Source organism: Cebus imitator, unplaced genomic scaffold (assembly GCF_001604975.1).
Source record: "Cebus imitator isolate Cc_AM_T3 unplaced genomic scaffold, Cebus_imitator-1.0 Scaffold124, whole genome shotgun sequence".
Taxonomy (NCBI): Eukaryota; Metazoa; Chordata; class Mammalia; order Primates; family Cebidae; genus Cebus; species Cebus imitator.
The window spans coordinates 2689833-2713842 of NW_016107439.1; the positions used below are offsets into that span (position 1 = coordinate 2689833).

Sequence of the window (24010 nt, forward strand, 5' to 3'; positions counted from 1 at the left end):
ACACACACACACACACACACACACACACCCCACACAAACACCCCAAGGATGAATACAGTGGTTACAGTGTATCATGGTCATGAACTAGGACATTCTTCCCAGAGAGCAGAACCAGGGTCTCAATCAGAAACTTCATACACTCTCAATTTCTACCCAGCAGAAGCCCATCATTGCTGTGGCTCAGCTCTGTGGCCCTCCTTCCCTTTTTTCCAATGGAAACTATTCTTGTGAATTGTCCAGCTCTGCTCCACGGTTGCATATGGTGTGGGGAAGCCGTTGGGGGATGGATGAGGGATCATGGTGGAGGAGGGCTGAGATCACTTACTTTCCTTTTTCAACCTCTGGATTGGGAATCCAGGCCTCATGAGAGGAGAACTGCTTAAGCTCCAGGGATCCTGAACTTGGACCTAGGTAAGATCCACCTCAGTAGCTGTATATTGTTTGCATTGAAAAAGCAACTATTTATAAAGGACTTAGTATACTGTCAGCATTCAATAAAATTAGCTGTTTTTTTAGGTCCTCATAACTGATAAGGTTTGGTGGGGTTGTTTGCCTTGAGGCAAGGTAGAAGGTGTCTTGTTTGTAAGAAGAAGGGTATGCATGGGCATCTGGTGTTCAGAGGTGCTGACTATGACGGTGAAGACTACTAACTGTCCACCAGTAATGCCTTCTCCCTTTCTCTGTGGTAATAAAGTTGGAGCCTGGCCCCTGGCTAGACAGTCCACCCCATCTCCCAGCCTCCCTAGCAGTTAGCCTCCACTCCGAGACATAAGCAGAAGCAATGGTGCCCCACACAGGCGGAGGCTCAGGGCAGGGTGGGCCTGCCTTCTCCACTCTCTGTCACGTCCTGAGGGTTGAGCACAGACTATTGTGGTCCAGCTTGGATCACAAAGAAATGTTCTGGGCTGAGGGAATGGCAGAGCCACCCACACCACACCACCAAACTCGAAGACTGTTACAAAAGAGAGAGAGAAACTTCTGATTTCTTTTTTTCTTTTTTTTTTTTTTTTATGGAGTCTATTTTTTTTTTTTTTTTTTTTTTTTTTTTTTTTTTTTTTTTTTTTTTTTTTTTTTCTTTTGTCTTTTTTGGTTTCTGAGTTAATCTAGCTCGGCATTTGTCAACTTTGTTTATTTTCCATCTTTTTGTTTTATTATTTTTTTCATGGTTTTTCTGTTCTGTATTTATTTCTATTCTGATCTTTATTATTTCCTTCTTTCTGCTAACTTTGGATTTAGTTTGTTTTTTAACTAGTTATTTGAAGTGTAATGTTAGGCTATTTACTTGGAATCTTTTTTTTAAGGTAGGTATTTATTGCTATAAACTCTCCTCTTAGAACTGCTATTGCTGTGCCTATAGGGTATGATATATTTTGTTCCCATTGTTGTTTGTACAAAGATATTTTTAAATTTTTCTTTCGATTTCTTTTTTGACTCATGTTTGTTCAGGAGCATATTATGTAATTGCCACATATTTGTGATTTTTTTCAAATACGTCTCCTATTACTGATTTCTAGTTTCTTGCCACTGTGGTTAGAAACAATACTTGATATGATTGTGACCTTAAATTTGTTAAGACCTATACTGTGGCCTCACATATAGTGTATCCTGGAGAATGTTTTATGTGCGCTAAAGAATATGTATTGCATTGCTATTGGATAGAAAGTTGTATATAAGTCTGTTAGGTCCATTTGATCTAAAGAGCAGTTTAAATCCAGTATTTTCATATTAATTTTTGATGTGATTGACTTACCCATTGTTCAAACGGGGATATTGAAGTACCCTCTTATTACCGTATTGCTAGTTATTCATTCTTTTGTGACTGTTAATATTTGTTCTATATATTAAGGTACTCCAATGTTGGGTGAATCTATATTTACAATTGTTATGTCCTCTGGATGAATGGACTTCTTTAACATTAAATATTAGCCTTTGTCTCTTGTAACAGTTTTTGACTTGAAGTCTATTTTATCTAAGTATAGCTACCCCTGCTTTTTTTTTTTTTTTGGTTACTTTCTACAGAAATATCTTCTTCTTCCTTACCTTTACTTTCAGCCTAAGTATGTCCTTAAACCTAAAATGGGTCTCTTGTGGGCAGCATAGAGTTTGATCTTGTTTTTGTTGTTGTTGTGTTTTCCATTCAGCCACTTTTGATTGGTGGCTTTAAGCCATTTAAAGTTAAGATTATTATTGATAGGCAAAGGTTTACGATTGTCATTTTTTAATTGTTTTCTGGTTGTGTTTTAGATCCTTTTTTCCTTTCTTCCTCTCTTATTGTTTGCTTCTGTGATTTAGTAGTTTTTTTTTTTAGTGGTAAGCTTTGATTCTTTTCTTTTTCTCATTTGTGTATCTGCCATACCTTTCTGCTCTGTAGTTATCTTTTATCTTGAGGCTTACATAAAACATTTTGCTGTCATAATAGACCATTTGTTTTAACTTGATAATAGCTTAACTTTGGTCGCATAAAAGTAGTGTGGACTTTTACTCCCCACTCCCACAATTTATATTTTTGATGTTAGAATTTGCATCTTTTAGTAATGTGTATTTCTTAACAAGTTGGTGTAGCTATATTTGTTTTTGAATATTTTGACTTTTAACTTTCATACTAGAAATTTGCAATATTTACACACCACCATTGTAGTAATGGAGTATTCTGAATTTGAATTATTTACCTCAACAGCAAGTTTCGTACTTTGATATGTTTTTATGATAGTAATTATCATCCTTTTGGTCTAGTTGAAGAACTTCTCTAGGCATTTCTTGTGAGGCTGGTTTAGGAATGATAAATTCCCTCAGCTTTTGCTTACCTGGAAAAAAAAAATGTTTCTCCTTTATTCCTTAAGGAAAGCTTTGCTGGGTGTAGTATTCTTTGCTAACAGTTCCCCCCTCCCGCATTTTTTTTCCTTTCAGCACTTTGAACATGTCATCTCATTATCTCCGTGCATGCAAGGTTTCTGTTTAGAAATTCACTGGTAATCTAACGGGGATTCCCTTGTATGCCACTTTATTCTTTTCTTTTGCTGCTTTTACAATTGTTTTTGTTTTTGTAGTGTGCCTTTTTTAGGTCCTTTTTAGATTGAACCTGTTTGGGGACTTTATAGTTTTATGTCCACATCTTTCCTAAGACTTGAAACGTTTTCAGTAGTTATTTCATCAAATAAGCTTCTATGCTTTTCTGCATCCCTTACCCTTCTAGAACTACCATAATGGAAATATTTATATGCTTAATGCTACTCTATAAGTCCTGCAGGCTTTCTAAACTCGTTTTCAATATTTTTTCTTTTGTTTCCTATCACTGATCTAGTTCAAAAGAACTGTCTTCAAGTTCATAGATTCTTTCTTCTGCTTGATGTAACCTTCTGTTAAAGCTCTCAATTATTTTAAAAAATTTTATATATTTTATTATTATTTTAGAGACAGGGTCTTGCTGTGTTGCCCAGGGTGGTCTTGAATTCCTAGGCTCAAGCAGTCCTCCTGCCTTGGTCTCCCAATGTGGTGGGATTACAAGCATGACCTACCATGCCCAGCCCTATTATATTTTTAATTCATTGAATTCTGCAGCTCCAAGACTTCTGTTTGGTCCTTTTTAATGATTATTATCTCTTTGTTGAATTTTTAATTCAGGTCATGAATTTATTTTCTGGTTTAATTGAATTGTCTATTTGTATTCTCTTTTATCTTGCTAAGTTTTTTTAAGGTTATTGTTTTGAATTTCTTTTCAGGCAATTCATAAATTTCCATTTTTTTGGAATCAGTCACTGGAGAACAATTGTGTTCTTTTGGTGGTGTCATGTTTACTTGCTCTTTAAATATTTTTGTGTCCCTGTGATGATGTCTCCGTATCGGGTAGAATGGTTGTCTCTTCCCAATTTATAGAGTGGCTTTTGTAGGGAAAGATTTTCACCTGCAGGTGAGTTTTAGGGTGTTACTTGTGCAGGGTGCATTGGCTCTGGTTCTGGGCGGGTACAGTAGTATAATCTCTGTGCACCTTCTTCAGCTGTGATCAATGTCAGTGATGATTATTGGTGCCTCAGTGGCCTAGGCTGCAGGAGTTTTGGCAACAGTGATGGCACTGTAGGTTAGGGATCTTAGTGTTAAGGGTAGGGGTTTTTCTATTCTTTTTCCCCACAGTTGAGAGACTTAGCTGAGTATCCTTCTTGGTGCCAGGTCTGACATGGTACACAGGCAGTGATAGTGGTGCTGTGGGGGTACAGGTGCTTGGAGTGGCTATGGAGCTGGGGTCCAGAGCTCAGTGTTTTGCTGAACTACTGTGACACCTGTGATGTGGGCACAGGTTCACTAACTGAAGCACAGGTTGATGAAGCTCTCCCACAAAGCGGGGGATGGTGAGTCTGAGGCACTCTCCAGTAGCTTAGACCCAGGAACAGGTTTATATCTGTGACTCTGGTCCTAGGGGTTAGGGCACAGAACTGGCGTGGCTCCAGGGAAGGAGGAGTGCTTTAGAAGATCAGGTCCTGAGGAACAGAACACAGCTGCAATTTGGGTTCCAGAGCCAACAGGGCACAGTAGGTACCCAGGCACTAGAAGAGGGGATACCACATAGTAGTGACTCTGGACTCTGGGGTTCTGGGACATGGTAGTGACATTGGCTCTGTGAGGCCAAGTGCAGTATCACCAAGGGCCCAGGAATGGGGGCACACGTCTGTGGTTGTGTTTCAGGGGGCAGGGAGCAGTGCAACAGTGACTCAACTTCCCAGAGAGGCAGGGTACCTCAACAGCTCAGACTCTAAAAGGCTAGTTCAGATCCAGGGAGGTGGGGTGCTGTGACTGTTTGGCCCAGAGGGGGTGCCACAGCTCAGCCAAAGCTCTGTTTCTCTTGGGACAGGGTACCACATTATCTCAGGTGCCTGGGGGCATAGCTGCTCTGCTGGTCCAGGGCCCTGGTTTCCTTTATCAGCTAGGAAGCATGGGGTATTTGGCTGCTCTGCTGTGCTGGGGCTCCAGGTCCCTGGAGAGTGAGGTACTGGAAGATGGTGCAGTTCTACTGGGCCTAGGTTCTAGGTCCCAGAGGCTGGGATGCTGGGGAGCCCTGTGGTTTTGCTGAACTCTAGATTCAGGTCCCTGGGGGTTAGAACATATAGCTACTCTGCTGGGCTAGGGCTTTGCATCCCTGAGGGGCTGGGTGCTGCATCAGCCTAGGCACCAGGGTGCATAGCTGCTCCACTAGACTGAAGCTCAGATTTCTGGAGGGTCACCTCCAGAAATTTCAGGCACCAGATTGGTTCAGGTGCCAGGGGTGCAGGTATTCCCCTGGGCTAGGCTCTTAGTAGCCTGGGGATGGGGCACACACAGCAGCAACTGGGATCTGGGAGGTGGAGTGCCCCTTAGGGATCTTTACCTCCATGGAGTACAAGCTTCAGTGGCTTGGCTAGGGAATGGTCTGCTTCTGCATATGTGAATGTGGTGCAATGATGGCAGAGTTTCAGGGATGATGGAATGCAGTGGTTACTCTTCCCCCAGAGAAGGATACAGTCTAGCAGAGGCTCTGGTTTCGATATGGTGCTGTGCAAAGCAGCTTGGGCTTAGAAGGATGTGGTGGGTGGTGCGACAGAATGAGGGTTCCTTTTCTGAAGTAATACAGCCATGTGAACTCAAGGCAGCTCCCCAACTGGGCTTATGAGCTGTGAGGACTGCAGCGTTCTCTAGTAGCAAAGATTGTAGATATCTGCAGTGGTGATGGGGGCTGCTGGAGGCTTCCAGCTTACCCTTTCCACACAAGGAGAAGTCCATTCTGGCTCTGAGCAGATACCGACTAGGGGAATGGGGAGGCGAAGGCAAGGCGTTTCTTTATGTGCCATCCTCTGAGATTTTGTGGCCCGCATAGTTTCCACCATTCCGGTGCTGTACTATACTCCTGTGCCCTCCTTTAGTCACTCTGGTGAAATTTAGTTGTTTTTTATTGTTTTGGTTCTTTTTTGTTGGAGAGATTAGAACATTAGGCAATTCTAGTCAGCCGTCTTGGTTATCAGTCTTCTTTTCTTTTCTTTTTTTTTTTTTTTTTTTGAGACGGAGTTTCGCTCTTGTTACCCAGGCTGGAGTGCAATGGTGCGATCTCGGCTCACCGCAACCTCCACCTCCTGGGTTCAGGCAAATTCTCCTGCCTCAGCCTCCTGAGTAGCTGGGATTACAGGCACGCGCCACCATGCCCAGCTAATGTTTTTGTATTTTTAGTAGAGACGGGGTTTCACCATGTTGACCAGGATGGTCTCGATCTCTTGACCTCGTGATCCACCCGCCTCGGCCTCCCAAAGTGCTGGGATTACAGGCTTGAGCCACCGCGCCCGGCCTTTATTTTCTTAATATAAGGGATCTTCAACATGATAATATGGCTATCAGTTTAAAAATCTCGAGAGAATGTTATGGGGAGAAGGCCCATGGCTGTAGGTGGGAGTTTATTTAGAGGCTCTCTTAAGAGCAGAAATTCCTTTCCAAGTCAGAGTGAATCCACCAGGAAAATGCTTTCCCTGGCAGCCTGGTAATTTGCCCCTGGATAACAGAGGTCATCTGTCCATTATCTGGCATGCTATCTGCTGAGTTTATAAATGTTGAGGCATTGTTTAAGTTAGCCTCAGGAAGGCTGCATTTCCAAAGAAAGCTAAACCATAATTGTTCCTAGCGGTTTTATTTTTCACTGTTTTGTATAACTTCAGAGAGAGCTGTTTATTTTCTGTTTGTGACTCTGGATTCTGTAGCAGTTATACTTTATTCCACAGTAGACTTGAAATAGATCTTGCAACAGATTTCTGAAATTTAAACCCATTTGATTGAATTGATTCATATAATTAATGTGTTTGTTTCGCATTAGTTTCTTATTCTACCTTTGTAATGCTGCAAAGCTAAAAAATGTGTGTGACAAAAAACCTATACTACTTAAAAGATGTCCCAGAAAACCTTCAGTATTTATGGTGCCATAAAAGTGAATATCAATTCCCAGATGGGCTTTATCCAACTTTCACTATACAGATAGCTGTTTATATAGTCCTTCAAATTCCTGTGGGAGAAGATTTATAAATTCTTCCCTCTTTCCCCTTTAATAAATTGTTTCAGTATCTAATAGTCATTATGAGCAGGATTTTTTATTCTTATGCCTGACTTAAATATGCATGTTAACCATATTTCTTTCTCACTTAAACCCCATTGAGGTAAGAAGTAGGCACTTATTATTTCCCTTCAATTTCTTTATCTGTTGAAAGACAATGCTTTATGCATTATACAAATTAGTGATAGTAATGAAGTCAGATTTCCCAGAGAAAAATACACATCTGTCCATTCTACATGTGACATATTATTTTGTTTTGGAACCTAGACAATATTTCAAAGTGATACTAGCACAAGCTTCTAGAAAATTAAAATGACAACATATGTAAAATAAAAAATGAATGTATGCTTCCTTTCTTTCCTATCCCCACCATCCTGTTCTTCAGTGTAACCTTTTTTCTTAAATTGATGTCTTGCCTTTCCAACTTTTTTCTGTGTAATAGGGTAAAAAAGTAAGTAAATAAGCAGATAAACAAGAAAAATGAAAGTGCATATTAATAGTATGACAATGTAGTTTCTGTTGTGTTTTTTTTTCTTTTACTCATTAGACTTTTGGCTACCCAGCATAAAATACCATGAAGGAAACTTATCCTACATTACCTTATGCATGTAATACCTCATTACATGTGTATTTAAAAATTATGTTAAATTATGTTAAAGGAAATATAACTGGCCAACAAGGTGAAACCCTCTCTGTACAAAAAGAAAAAAAATACGAAAATTAGCTGGGTGTGGTTCTGGGCACATGTAATCCTAGCTTCTCGGGAAGCTGAGGCATGAGAATCACTTGAATCTGGAAGGTGGAGGTTGCAGTGAGCCGAGATTGCACCACTGCATTCCAGCCTGGGCTACAAAGTGAGACTCTGTCTAAAAAAAAAAAAAAAAAAAGGTAAAATGTGTGAGGATATTGATATAACCATGGAAAACCGTTTGACAGTATTAAGTAAAACTGGTATTCACCCACCGAGTAGTTCCATACCTGTGTATATATCCAACAAAAACAAGTGATTATGTCTGCTGGAAGTCATGTCTTAGAATTTTCATAGCATCAGTATTTATGATGGCCCCAGACTATAAAAGCTAAATATGCTTTAATAGTACAATTGATAAAGAAACTGGTATGGTCATATAGAGCAGTAAAGCACAGAAACAAATGAACAACAAAAAAAAATGAGATTTTGGGACAAAAGAAGCCAGACAAGAAAAAATATATATGTAGGATTCCATTTATATTGTTTAAAACTAGACAAAAAATGTTTACCTTTAGGAGGAGATTGTCTACTGGGTAAGTGTACAAGGGAGTCTTCTAGAGTGCTTGACATATTCTATACCTTGCTCTGGTTGGTGAGTACATGGATATATCATATGTAAAAATTATTTGAACTATATACTTAAGGTTCATGTGCTTTATGTAGATTATACTCCTCACTTTCCACCTCTGTTGTCCCTGAAGCTTCTGAGTCTGGAGTCGTGGAGTCACTCATGCTCCTTCTTGTGTACAGGGAGCTCCTTCTGTGCTATGGAGCCTTTTCAGATACTGAAAACAAAACCTCTTATGGAGGTGGGAATTGATTTTTATTGTTTGTTTTCCTCGATCAATTAGTACTCATCCATAGTGCTTTCATCATATAGAAATTTATACTTCATTAAATTAAAAAAACATACATGATGATAGTTTATTATATAAAAAAAGAGTTCAATTATTGCTGAATTTACTTGAGTAGTATCATTTCTGTGTTTTGTTTTTTCATTTCCTGATATAGCTAAGTACAGTTATGTCTTGTAGCTGGAAATTTTGTTCAGGTGAAATTCTAATACATAGAGATACATAAACTCTTTTTTATTTGGGTATGGGGTTTCTTTTTAGGCTAATAAAAATGTTTTGAAATTATATTACACTGATGGTTGTATAACTCTGTGAATATACCAAAAACCACTGAATTATATACTTTAAGGGGGGGGGATTTTATAGTATGTGATTTATATCTCAATAAAGCTGTTATTTTTTAAAAGGCCCTAGGTTATTAAAGATATCATTGTGAAAATAAAATATTTAGCCAAAAACTTCAGACAACAGTTTAAAGATAAATCAAGAAAATCTCCTAAAATGGAGAAAAGGAGAGAGAAGAGAATAGAGGAAGAAATATAGAAGAAAAGGTCAGAGTAAAGACAAAAATACAGAAGCAATCTAGGAGACCCATGTACTATTAGTAGTTTCAAAGAGGGAGATAAATTAGCAAGAGAGAATGTGAAACTTTCTCAAAAAACAGAAGAAAACTATATTCAGATTAAATAGGCTTACTGAGAAGCAAGTAGAAAGAATTAAAAAACCTCATAACAAACCTGCACCTGTACCCCTGAACCTGAAATAAAAGTTTGAAAAAGCTCTGAATTAGACACAATCACTGTGAATCTTCAAAGTACAGGAGAATGGAATTGTTATACAGCTTATGACGTATAATCAATTGTTGTAAATGCTATTGATTGATTTTGAACTTTTACAATCAAACTGCAGAAAAAGCACAAAATACTTTAGTAAAGCCATAATTTATTATGGTTATGGAATAAAATAGCAATGCTATAAATCTTGACCACGTAAAGATAAAAACACAGATGATTTAAAAGATGCAAGGGGGAAAGAAGAAACAAAGAGAAGGGCAAGAGACTTAACATTCTCTGCTTAGAACACAGACAGCTGTAAGGCATTGCTTAGTTGACAGAGCAAGAAAGAAAACTAACATATATAACGTAAGTTCCAGATATAACGAACATGTGAGGGGAAAAGGCGTTGAAATCTTTTGTCTGCTTATAGACTGTCTCGGCGATCTTCTTGAGTGCATTTCTACCCTGTTTTATTCCTTTTTATCATTCTGATGGACCTCCTGAGGAGCTGATATAAACACATGTGCTCAGTGTAGCCTCTTGAGTCTTTTGCACATTATCATTTACAAAACTCCTAAGCCACCTGGCATACTCAGGATTCTAGGCTCTCTTGTGTCAACTGTTGAATTAACATTTGAGGTTTTCTTTCATGGTGCTGTCGACCAACCAAAAGTTTAATCAATCTTAGTAAAGTTGCCACCCCTGTCTATATATCAGTATGGGTATTTTTTGCTACAATATATATGCATTCCTGAAAAACTTGAGTTTTGCAACATATACTAGGAATCAGGACTCGGGGTATTAGCAAGAGCCCATTCAAAAATCTATGCAACTTTGTAATCGGAGCACTTACAAAGACATTAAGACTCTTGATAAAAATATTAGCACAGTTAAAAAGACATGCTAAATTTCTATAAATCAGTGTTATAGCATATATAGGACTTTATGTGAGCAAAAGAGTTTACAGTAGCTCGTTGGAAGGGGTAAGAGGAGTTGAGGTTATTTGGTTAGGAAGTCAAAAGCAAAATGCATTGGAGATCAGGTTGAATAAAACAGGAAGCAATTCCAAAACAGGGCACACGACCAGCAGAGCAAAGAGGAAAAGCAAGGATGAATGGCCGCTTCATAGGGTACTCAGTTCCACTTGTAGCTTGCTGTGTTCAGCTGTGCTCACTTACTTTGTGTTTAGCTGCTGTCTTTGGTAGCACAAAATGGTAAAATAATGGGAACAAGTTACAAATGAACAGTTGTGACTTTTGTATAATATTGACATAATTCCTTTTTGCCAGTTGCATATAAACTAATAAACCAGAGTTTTAGCAGAATATATTATATTTAAATATTCTAATATACATTGCCTTTGTTATATTAGAAAATGATTGAAAAAGAGAAAAATGAAATGCTGACATTAGATTTCTAAGGATGCAAGTCTTAAAACATATACATCTGTTTATTCAAATTATACACACTGGATTGTCATCCATGTTTGCAGAATTGAATGACAATATGACTTATATCAAGGGTTTTACACTTTTTCCTTTGCTAAATATGCTATTCTAGACAAAATTTCCTTCCTTCCTTCCTTCCTTCCTTCCTTCCTTCCTTCCTTCCTTCCTTCCTTCCTTCCTTCCCTCCTTCCTTCCTTCCTTCCTTCCTTCCTTCCTTCCTTCCTTCCTTCCTTCCTTCCTTCCTTCCTTCCTTCCTTCCTTCCTTCCTTCTTCCCTTTCTGACAGTGTTTTCCTCTGTCTCTCACGCTGGAGTGCAATGCTGTGATCTTGGCTCACTGCAACCTCTGTCTCCTGGGCTCAGGCAATTCTCGTGCCTCAGCCTCCTGAATAGCTCGGATTACAGGCATATGATACTATGCCTGGCTAATTTTTGCACTTACAGTAGAGATGGGGTTTCACCATGTTGGCCAGGCTTGTCTCAAACTCCTGGCCTCAAGCAGTCTGCCTGCCTCGGCCTTCCAAAGCTCTGAGATTATAGGCATGAACCACCACTCCCAGCCTCTAGAGAAAATTTCTGATGGTGGTTGCTGTTTCCCATCATAACAGTTTTGCCATTAAATCAAATCTGATTTGACTATGATAAAATAGTCTGTGTTTTAAGAGTGTCAATAAAGATTTATATATGTGTAAATATTTTAAGTGTATTTTACCAGCCAGAAAACAGATAGAGAAAGCTATAATTTGTCAGGTATATGCAGTAATTGGAAGAATAGCTTCTGATGTGGTTAGGCTTTGTGTCCCCACCCAAATCTCATGTTGAATTGTAGTTCCCATAATCCAGGGAGAGACCAGGTGGAGGTAATTGTATCATGGGGGCAGTTTCCCCCAGACTGTTTTCTTGATAATGAGTGAGTTCTCACAAGATCTGATAGTCTTATAAAGGACTGTTCCCTTTTGCTACTAATTTTTCTGTCTCCTGCCACCTTGTGAAGATGGACATATTTGCTTCCACTTCTGCCATGATTGTAAGTTTCCTGAGGCCTCCCCAGTCATGCAGAACTGTGAGGCCATTAAATCTCTTTCCTTTATAAATTACCCAGTCTCAGTTATGTCTTTATAACGTTGTGAGAATGGACTAATATAGCTTCATAATACATTTGAATTCAATATTGTTTTCTGTAAGGTTATGGTTAAAGTTTTAAAAAAATGTCACTGGCCTTTTTGTTTTAGAGCATCTAAGTGTGTGAAGTAGATTTTTACTTAAATTCCAGTTAACCTCTTAGGGATTTTTAGGGGAAAAAAATCTGCTGTCATGATTTATGCCTAACAAAGGATTAGTGGCATGACTGTGTAAAAAAGAATATACAAAGGGGAATATAACAGAGTAGAAAAGGTGAATAACTACTAAATTCATGGTAGTGTGGTGTTGATATTTTCTGTTAGGAGATATTGTTCCTTTAGATCATATGCCTTATATGAGAAGGTGACATTACACAAATATGGTGGCTGAGTCTAGGTCTCAGCTAGGAAATGCTGATTGGATAAAAAATTTGATTTTCTTTTTTCTTTTTCTTTTTTTTTTTTTTTTTGAGTTGGAGTCTCACTCTGTCACCCAGGCTGGAGTGCAGTGGCACGATCTCAGCTCACTGCAACTGCCACTTCCTGGGTTCAAGTGATTCTCCTGCCTTGGCTTCCTGAGTAGCTGGGATTATAGGTGAGCACCACTATGCTCAGCTAATGATGGAATGATGGGAATATTCTATATTTTGATTGTGACAGTGGTTATCCAACCATATGCACTTGTCAAAATTCATAGAACTGTATGCTAGAAAAGGGTGAATTTTACTGTATATAGAAAATGCCTTAATAAACCGGACAAAGAAATCAAAGTATTAATGAGGTTTTTTCCTATGAGTATTTGAGCAAGCAAATTGTTAGCTTGCTGCTTTGAGAATCAGGAACAAACCCATGCTTTACCATGGGACCAAAGAAACTTGTGAGACTCACCCTCGTACTTACCATTCCCAATCTTCTTTAAAAAAAAAAAATGCTTACCCTAATAAACTGGTAATGAATAACTTAAAAATTCTTAATCTCTTCAAGAAGTTTAATGAAAAGACAGAAAGATATGTTGTATGCTTTTAAGTTTTGTGTGGCAAGGTCTTTATTTTTAGTGTTTTATGATCTTTAGCAAAAACCATTTATTAAGTGATGTCTGCCACTTAGCATTGGGTAAGACATTACATTCTCAGCATGACAGGGAGGGCTAACAATGCAGCACAAGCCTCGTTTGCTACCTCAGGGAATTGCCATGAGAATCAGAAAAGGGTGTGTTTGTGAAAGCACTGTGTAAATTTCTAAATAAATGGAGGCAGTTTCATCACCAAACATTTAAAAACCTAGATATAACAAGCAAATAAACTTGGATTTCGGTATCAAAGAACAACCCATAAACATTGGCATGGGTGAAATGTATAGCAGTGAACTACTTGACTTGCATCTATGTTTGGCCCCATTGCCTTCTTGCCTGGTGGGGATAATCTTGGTGTCCAGGATCTTTGTGCATAGCATGGAGGAATGGCAGGAATGAAATTTCACAGACTAGAGAGTGGGAGGAGACTCAGTGGAAAGAATGCTATCAGCAAAACTTGGAGTTAGGGGCTCTGAAGGAGTGAATCCTCAACAGTTCGTGTGTTGGTAGATATCCATGTGTTTTGTACAATCTCTATCCTTTTATGGGCTCTCTTTTTCTAAATGTAGGTGACCATTGTAGCAATGTCTGTGTAACAGCACGTGCTGTTATACACACCAACACTTTCTTCTGATACCTCCTCTTCCAGTGGTTTTGCCACCCTAGTTCTCGATGCTTTTTTGTTCCATATAACAGCTGTTATCCTCATGAATATTGTCATGAGCTCACTGACATCAATGGTAAAGTTTAGGTATAGTCATTACCGATTTCTTATCTTATTTTATGTACGGTGCCATGGTAAAGCATGGGTTTTTACATATACACACTATTAGAAATCATGCCTTTTACCCTCTTATATTGAGATGTCATATGTCATAAAGAGGTACTCCAAGTTGAGCTCCACAAATATTTATTTGTATGACTTTATTTGAAAACTTATTTACAGAGTATTACATACTGATAAAATGAATTCTACTAGCAATATGACCTTGGCCAGATCCCTTAGCTATTATCCCTGTTTCCTTACTTGCAAAATGCAAGTATTAATAATAGTACCAATTTGGCTCTTGTCACTATATTGTTGTAAGAATCACAATAGCTTAGGACAGCTTGAAGTAAATTCTGAAGTTCTGTGCAAATATAAGACAGTGGTATTATTAATGGAATCCTTCTCATTATTTGTATACTACTCCCAGAAGGAGACACATTGAAAAATTATTGCGTTTTTCCAGGGAGGGTCACGCCGGGACAGCTCATGTCCTATATTCAGCTCTTCAAGAACAACCTCAAAGCTGTAATGAATCATTGTGGACTCCTCCAGCTTGGGCTGGCCACAGCTCAAACGTTGAAACACCCTCAGACTGCCAAGTGGGACAACTTTCTGGCTTTTGAAAGGCTCCTTCTTCAGGTATGTTGCTATAGGAACTTTGTGGGGTCTTAATAATCAATGTTTTGACTTCCAGGGAAAAACCTTGATAGCCTTAGTAATAAATCATGTTGTTGACATGTGCCCTGCCTCATATTCTCTAAGTGCCACCAAGTTAAAATTCAAGTAGAAATTTTTTTTATACCTGTTTAAAAAATATTTTAACAGTAACATCTTTGGCTTCTCATTCAGTACTATGAATGTTTTTTTGAGCATTGGACTAACCTCTGGAAACCTCTTTGAATTTTATGACATTTGGAACTTTCTTGCTCTTCATGGCATCTTTATTTGATCCTTGCTACTTTTTCTGTCAAGTATTATTGCTATTTACATTTCTTCTCATACTACCTAGTTTCTAATCCTTAAACAATATGTGGCATGTGCCTTAAAATGATGTTTAGTAAAAGATGAAGGAAGTGAAATCCATTTGTAGTGTTTATACAGAGATCTGTGTGTGGGAGAGAAACTTTTCATGACTGATGAAATATTTCCATGGGAAACTTTTTTAAAAAGATGTATTTTTTTTAAATTATAAAGTATTTAAAAATATATACAGTACTTTAAAAAATGATCGAGGATTATAAAGCATAAATGTACATAAAATGACAAGTATCTGTCCTTTCCACATAGACTCAATATGACTTATCATTATTTTCATATTTGTCATGGATCCTTTTTCGTTAAAGAAATAAAACTAGAGATAAAGTTGAAGCATTCTTGATGTTATGTAACCATCCCTAATCTGATTCTCCTTTTTCTTTCCCTAGAGATAATTACAAGCTCAATTCATTGTTTTTATATTTTTATTAAATATTTACTTTTTCATAAATAATACAGAGCATTATGCTCTGGGTTTTAATTTTACATAAGTGATATTATACTGTAAATATCCCTAAATAGCTTGCTTTTTTCCTCTCAACACTATTGTTATTATTTTGAGATAGAGTCTTGCTTTGTCACCCAGGCTGGAGTGTAATGGCACAATCGGCTCATTGCAACCTCCGCCTCCCGGTTTTAAGTGATTTGTCTGCGTCAGCCTCCTGAGTGACTGGGACCACAGGCACGCACCACCATGCCCAGGTAGTTTTTGTATTTTTGGTAGACAAGATTTCACCGCATTGGCCAGGCTGGTCAATGTGAGCTACTGTGCCCGGCCCCAAGGTTCTATTTTTAAGATAATCCAAAGTGATGGGCTGGGTGTGGTGGCTCACACCTATAATTCCAGCACTTTGGGAAGCTGAGGTGGGTGGATCACTCGAGGTCAAGAGTTCAAGACCAGCCTGGCCAACATAGCAAAACGCAGTCTCTACTGAAAATACAAAAATTAGCTGGGGTGTGGTGGCGGGCATCTGTAGTCCTAGCTACTTGGGAGGCTGAGGCAGGAGAGTTACTTTAACCCAGGAGGTGGAGGTTGCAGTGAGCTGAGATCATGCCACTGCACTTTATCCTGGGTAACAGAGGGAGACTCCATCTCATAAGTAAATAAATAAATAAAGTGGTGTATATAGATCTAGCTCATTCCTTTTAACCATCTTATAAATATACAATTTACTTATGCAATCTATACCGATGTTTGGTTAGGCTGTTGCATTTGTGCCTGTGTGTGTGTTGTGTTTGCGCATGTATATGTGTGTGAGATTAGAAAGAATTATGCAGTGAATACCCTGGAATATGTCTCCTGTTATACATTGTTGAGTTTTCCAAATATCGCCAAAAATATTGAACCAGGTAAGCTGCAAAGCCATGTCCTCTTCAGGATGTCAGTGAGCTCCCTTCATTATCACAAAATGTTTAAAGTGTCACAAACATACATCAAGAGGCAGAAAAAGGAGCTTATTTCTTCATGATGTATTTTTTCTATTAAGGCAAAAGAAAAAACCAAAACTTTCTGAGTCCTTAATGATGCCTATGAGCCTTACCTCAAAGTATCTCATTTTGTGAGATGATAATTTTTGTTGTTTAAGGTGGTTAGTTTTCTGTTATTTAGAGCAAAAATACACTCATCTTTTTCCCATTAATATGTAATATACTAAGATCCCATATGAAGGTATTTGTCTGTTCTAGTTGTCAGTTTATCCATCACAGTGTTTTTAAATCCATATGTTCAATTTTATGCTTTTATTCATGGGTATTTTAAGGATTTTAATGCCATCATGAATTGAATTTTTAAAATTCAATATTCCAGTTGTTTATTATTGGCATGTAGGAATATCTTGACTTTTGAATAGTGATCATAGATCCAACACCTTGCATTGTGTAATTATATTTGTTTTCTTCTTTCTTGTTGTTATTCATTGATTGTCTTGGATCTTCTGTGTGGGCAAGAATATCATATGTGAATAAAGTTGGTTTTGTTTCTTTGTTTGCACATTTGATATCAAGCGTCCTTCATAGTGCATTGACCAGGCATACCGGCCCCTTTTCTTTCTTTTTTTTTAATTGCATTTTAGGTTTTGGGGTACATGTGAAGAACATGCAAGATTGTTGCATAGGTACACACATGGCAGTGTGATGTGCTGCCTACCTCCCCATCACCTATATCTGGCATTTCTCCCCATGCTCTCTCTCCCCAACTCCCCACCCACCACTGTCCCTCCCCTGTTTCTCCCACGACACACCCCAGTGTGTGATGCTCCCCTCCCTGTGTCCATGTGTTCTCATTGTTCAACACCCACCTATGAGTGAGAACATGCAGTGTTTGATTTTCTGTTCTTGCATCAGTTTGCTGAGAATGATGGTTTCCAGGTTCATCCATGTCCCTATAAAGGACACAAACTCATCGGTTTTGATGGCTGTATAGTATTCCATGGTGTATAGGTGCCACATTTTCCCTGTCCAGTCTATCATCAATGGGCATTTGGGTTGGTTCCAGGTCTTTGCTGTTGTAAACAATGATGCAATGAACATTCCTGTGCATATGTCCTTATAGGAGAACGATTTATAATCCTTTGGATATATACCCAGTAATGGGACTGCTGGGTCAAATGGAATTTCTATTTCTAGGTCCCTGAAGAATCGCCACACTGTCTTCCACAATGGTCAAACTAATTTACACTCCCACCAACAGCGTAAAAGTGTTCCTATTTCTCCACATCCTCTCCAGCATCTGTTGTCTCCAGATTTTTTAATGATCGCCATTCTAACTGGCGTGAGATGGTATCTCAATGGAGTTTTGATTTGCCTTTCTCTAATGACCAGTGATGATAAGCATTGTTTCATATGTTTCTTGGCCTCATGTATGTCTTCTTTTTTAAAGTGTCTGTTCATATCCTTTGCCTACTTTTGAATGGGCTTATTTGGTTTTTTCTTGTAAATCTGTTTTAGTTCTCTGTAGATTCTGGATATTAGCCCTTTGTCAGATGGGTAGATTGCAAAAATGTTTTCCCATTCTGTTGGTTGCCGATTCACTCTAATGACTGTTTCTTTTGCTGTGCAGAAGCTGTGGAGTTTGATTAGGTCCCATTTGTCTATTTTGGCTTTTGTTGCCAATGCTTTTGGTGTTTTGGTCATGAAGTCCTTGCCTACGCCTATGTCCTGAATGGTTTTGCCTAGGTTTTCTTCTAGGGTTTTTATGGTGTTAGGTTTTATGTTTAAGTGTTTAATCCATCTGGAGTTAATTTTAGTGTAAGGCATCAGGAAGGGGTCCATTTTCTGCTTTCTGCACATGGCTAGCCAGTTTTCCCAACACCATTTATTAAACAGGGACTCCTTTCCCCATTGCTTGTTTTTGTCAGGTTTGTCAAAGATCGGATGGTTGTAGATGTGTGGTGTTGCCTCTGATGCCTCTATTCTGTTCCATTGGTCTATATCTCTTTTTTTGTACAAGTACCATGCTGTTTTGATTACTGTAGCCTTGTAGTATAGTTTGAAGTCTGGTAGTGTGATGCCTCCCACTTTGTTCTTTTTGCTTAGAATTGACTTGGCTATGTGGGCTCTCTTTTGGTTCCATACGAAGTTTAAGGTGGTTTTTTCCAGTTCAGTGAAGAAAGTCATTGGTAGCTTGATGGGGATAGCATTGAATCTGTAAATTACTTTGGGCAGTATGACCATTTTGACTATATTGATTCTTCCTAACCATGAACATGGAATGTTTCTCCATCTGTTTGTGACCTCTCTTATATCATTGAGCAGTGGTTTGCAGTTCTCCTTGAAGAGGTCCTTTATGTTCCTTTTTAGTTATATTCCTACGCATTTTATTCTCTTTGTAGCAATGTAAATGGCAGTTCATTCTTGATTTGGCTGTCTTTAAGTCTGTTATTGGTGTATAGGAATGCTTGTGATTTTTGCACATTGATTTTGTATCCTGAGACTTTGCTGAACTTGCTTATCAGTTTCAGGAGATTTTGGGCTGCGACGATGGGTTCTTCTTGATATACAGTCATGTCGTCTGCAAATAGAGACAATTTGACTTTCTCCTTTCCTATTTGAATATGCTTTATTTCTTTTTCTTGCCTAATTGCTCTGGCTAGAACTTCCAATACTATATTGAATAGGAGTGGTGAGAGAGGGCATCGCTGTCTAGTGTCAGATTTCAAAGGAAATGCTTCCAGTTTTTGCCCATTTGGTATGATATTGGCTGTTGGTTTGTCATAAATAGCTTTTATTATTTTGAGACATGTTCCATTAATACCTAGTTTATTGAGGGTTTTTAGCATAAAGGCTGTTGAGTTTTGTCAAAGACCTTCTCTGTATCAATTGAGATAATCATGTGATTTTTGTCTTTGGTTCCGTTTATATGATGGATTACATTTATGGATTTGCATATGTTGAACCAGTCTTGCATCCCTGGGATGAAGCCTACTTGACCATGGTGAATAAGCTTTTTGATGTGCTGTTGCAATCGGTTTGCTGGTAGTTTATTGAAGATTTTTGCATCTATGTTCATCATGAATATTGGCCTGAAGTTTTTGCTGAGTCTCTGCCAGGTTTTGGTATCAGGATGATGTTGGTTTCATAAAAGATTTGGGAAGGATTCCCTCTTTTTGGATTGTTTGGAATAGTTTCAAAAGGAATGGTACCAGCTCCTCTTTGTATGTCTGATAGAATTCAGCTGTGAACCCATCTGGACCTCAGCTTTTTTTGGGTGGTAGGCTCTTAATTGCTGCCTCAACTTCAGACCTTGTTATTGGTCTATTCAGGGGTTCTACTTCCTCCTGGTTTAGGCTTGGGAGGAGGCAAGTGTCCAGGAATTTATCCATTTCTTCCAGGTTTACTAGTTTATGTGCATAGAGTTGTTTGCAATAATCTCTGATGATGGTTTGTGTTTCTGTGGAATCTGTGGTGATATCACCTTTGTTGTTTTTTATTGCATCTATTTGATTATTCTCTCTTTTCTTTTTTATTCATCTGGCTAGTGGTCTGTCTATTTTGTTGATCTTTTCAAAAACCCAGATCCTGGATTTATTGATTTTTTGAAGGGTTTTTTGTGCCCATCTCCTTCAGTTCTGCTCTGATCTTAGTAATTTCTTGTCTTCTGCTAGGTTTTTAGTTTTTTTTTATCTTACTCCTCTATCTCTTTCAATTTTGATGATAGGGTGTCGATTTTAGATCTTTCTTTGCTTCTTATGTGGGCATTTATTTCTATATATTTTCCTCTAGACAATGCTTTAAATGTTTCCCAGAGATTCTGGTATGTTGTGTCTTCGTTCTCGTTGGTTTTAAAGAAGATCTTTATTTCTGTCTTCATTTCATTGTTTATCCAGTCAACATTCAAGAGCCAGTTGTTCAGTTTTCATGAAGCTGTGCGATTCTGAGTTAGTTTCTCAACTCTGAGTTCTAACTTGATTGCACTGTGGTCTGAGAGAATATTTGTTATGATTTCTGTCCTTTTACATTTGCTGAGGAGTGATTTACTTCCAATCATGTGGTCAATTTTAGAGTAGGTGCGATGTGGTGCTGAGAAGAATGTATATTCTGTGGATTTAGGGTGGAGAGTTCTGTAAATGTCTATTAGGTTTGCTTGTTCCAGGTCTGAGTTCAAGTCCTGGATATCCTTGTTAATTTTCTGTCTCGTTGATCTGTCTAATATTGACAATGGGGTGTTAAAGCCTCCCACTATTATTGTGTGGGAGTCTAAGTCTCTTTGTAAGTCATTAAGAACTTGCTTTATGTATCTGGGTGCTCCTGTATTGGGTGCATATATATTTAGGATCATTAGCTCTTCTTGTTGCATTGATCCTTTTACCATTATGTAATGCCCTTCTTTGTCTCTTTTGATCTTTTTTGCTTTAAAGTCTATTTTATCAGAGATGAGAATTGCAACTCCTGCTTTTTTTTGCTCTCTATTTGCTTGGTAAATCTTCCTCTATCCCTTTATTTTGAGCCTTTGTGTATCCTTGCATGTGAGATGGGTTTCCTGGATACAGCACACTGATGGGTTTTGGCTTTTTATCCAGTTTGCCAGTCTGTGTCTTTTGATTGGGCATTTAGCCCATTTACATTTAGGGTTAATATGGTTATGTGTGAATTTGATCCTGCCATTTTGATTCTAGTTGGCTGTTTTGCCCGTTAGTTGATGCAGTTTCTTCATTGTGTTGATGCTGTTTACCATTTGGTACGTTTTTGGAGTGGCTGGTACTTGGATCCGTACTAGGCCCCTTTTGAATAAGACTCACTAACAGGCATTTTCACCTTATTCCTAACTTTCAAGAAAGTGTTCCAAAATGTTACCATTAAGTATTATGTTTGGTGAGGTTTTGTTTGTTTTTAATCAGACTAGGGAAGTTTCTTCCTAATCCTAGTTGGCTGTTTTTTTTTTTTGGTGTGTGTGTAATGCATTAGTATTGAATATTGTTTAATGCAGATTATTAATTTTTTAAATGACTGTCTCATTTTTCTCCTTTAATCTGTTAATGTGGTGAATTGTATTTATAATTTTTTAAATGCTAAATAATCATCATTGCATTTCTAGGATGAGTTCAACTTATTCTTTCACACACATACACGCACACACACACAGACATATGCATAAACATGCATACAAATTGCTGGATTTAGTTTACTAATGTTTTCCACAGAAATTTGCATTTATGTTCATAGGTGAAATGAGTATTTTAAAAAATTTCTTTCTTCTTTTTCTTTTTTTTATTTTAAGACAGAGTCTTGCACTGTAACCAGGCTGGAGTGCAGCGGCACAATTTTGGTTCACTGCAATCTCCACCTCCTGGGTTCAAGCGATTTTCCCATGTCAGCTTCCCAAATAGATGGGATTACAGAAGCATGCTACCACGCCTGGCTAATTTTTGTATTTTTTTGTGGAGATGGGGTTTCGCTATGTTGGCCATGCTGGTTTCAGACTTCTGACCGCAAGTGATCTGCCCACCTTGGCCTCCCAAAGTGTTAGGATTACAGGCGTGAGCCACTGCACCTGGCCTATATTTTTTCTTTATTGTTCTGCCATTGTCTGGTTTTCCAAAAAAGGTTATATTGTAATAGTTTGGTAAAATCAGTTAGCGTGAGTTTCACTTTTTCTATTCTCTATTTGTTTAAGAAAGGAATTATCAGTTGCTTAAAAGTAAAATACTTCCAAAGAATAATCTGGACATGCTGCTTTGTTGTTATTTATAATTATAATAATATAAGTAATCATTAATAATCAAGTGATTCAAAACTATAATTTATTCAATTCCTTATTGCTTTCATTGATCTTCTGTCAGAGGTGATTTTAAATTACTCATAATAATTGTGAATTTACTAATCATTCCTTTTTAAAAAATATTTCTATCTCTATTACTGTCTTTTTATCTGTCTTCATTAAAAACTATGAGCTCATATTCTTTCATAGTTCTTTTTTTTTCTTTTTTTTGAAACAGGCTCTCGCTCTGTCACCGAGGTTATGATCACCACTCAGTGTTGCCTCAACGTCCTGCGCTCAAGTGATCCTCCCACCTCAGCCTCCTTAGTAGCTGGGACTACAGGAATGCACAGGCACTCCTGCTCATTTTTATTTTTTATTTTGTGTAGAAATGGGATCTTTCTGTGTTGCTCAGGCTGGTCTCAAACGCCTGGACTCAAGTGATCCTCTCTCCTCAGCCTCCCAAAATGTTGGGATTATAGGCATGAACCACTGCAACTGGCCTAATATCATAGTTCTAATCTAATACCATAGGATTCATTTTAGTTTTCTCCCTTTCCATAATCATATCTCCCTTCTCTGACAGTGAGGAACTTGCCTCCCATTATCCTCAACATATTTAATTACTTTATCAGGCTCCACTGAGGAGGAGGTATGCCTCCTCATCTCACTTGGGTTCTCTCTTCCTGCTCCAAGCCATGGCCAAGCCCACATGGATGTTCTTTCTCGCTTCATTCAGAGGCAGCCCTGTAGAACCTCCTCATAGGGTTGCTTTTCTACCTCGATTGAGCTCTGACATCTCACCCTGTGCTGTCCCTGCCTCTGCCTTCTTCATGGAGGCCCTCCTCACGCCTCTCAGGTTCCAGCACCCCACACCGAGCCCACACTGTGGCTCCTGTGGCACAGACGCCCTCCTCATTCTGCAGGCTCTGACACTCCGTGCCGAGTCACTGCCATTGCTGCTGCTTTCTTTGGCTGCCCTCACCACCGTGCTCAGCATCCTACACTGCATCCTGGGATGTTGCTGTCCCCCAACCTCCATGTGGATACCCTTCTCGCTCCCTTTGCTTCTGACAACCCATGCAGGGCTGCTGCTGCCTTCTTACCTCTCCTTCAGTCTCCTCATTCCCCTTTCAGATAACTTCTTCACTGCACTTGGTCCCAGGAGTTGTGTGGACCTCTACCATCCTTACCTTGCTCAGGTTCTGATCCCCTGCCCTGGACCCTCACTTCTGCCACCTTCCACCTGGATACCCTTTCCATCCCTTTGGGTTCCAACAACCCCTGCCTTCCCTGTGGACACCCTCTTCACACTCATGACCTCCTTCATTCCCCCTGCTCTCCTGTATGGACAATCTCTTCACCTTGCTGCTGCCCACCATCACATGTCCTCTAAAGTGAGCCCCACTCCAAATCTCATAAAATTGGTTCAAAACAAGGCTATATAGAGATTTTTTCCTGAGAATGATAATCTTTCTAGATAAGCTTACGAGAGGTTTCTGAAGAAACTTGACATATTAAGTCTAACCCATTTTACATTTGTAATTAATTTTTGAAATCTTTTGTTCCATATTAAACTCTTAGACTATTAGATGTGATCATGGTAATTGGTATGGTTCTTTCAACAACTAGAGAAAGAATTAAAGGCCAGGCACCGTGGCTTACGCCTGTAATCTCAGCACTTTGGGAGGCTGAGGTGGGTGAATCATGAGGTCAGGAGTTCGAGACCAGCCTGACCCACATGGTGAAACCCCACCTCTACTAAAAATAAAAAAATTAGCCAGGTGTGGTGGCAGGCACCTCTAGTCCCAGCTACTCAGTAGGCTGAGGCAAGAGAATCACTTGATCCTGGAAGGCAGAGGTTGCAGTGAGCCAAAATCGTGCCACTGCACTCCAGCCTGGGTAAAAGAGCAAGACTCTGTCTAAAGAAAAAA

At 38.7% G+C, this 24010-nt stretch overlaps 1 protein-coding gene across 2 annotated transcripts in view; it reads left to right on the forward strand.

Moving 5' to 3' along the window:
* SCFD2 (sec1 family domain containing 2) overlaps positions 1-24010 on the forward strand; it is a 431480-nt gene that overhangs the window by 72731 nt on the left and 334739 nt on the right. For both annotated transcript variants that reach the window (XM_017540351.2, XM_017540352.2), the window contains exon 4: positions 14310-14485. In XM_017540351.2, coding sequence (XP_017395840.1) covers positions 14310-14485 — 176 coding nt within the window. The remainder of the gene's footprint in view (positions 1-14309; positions 14486-24010) is intronic.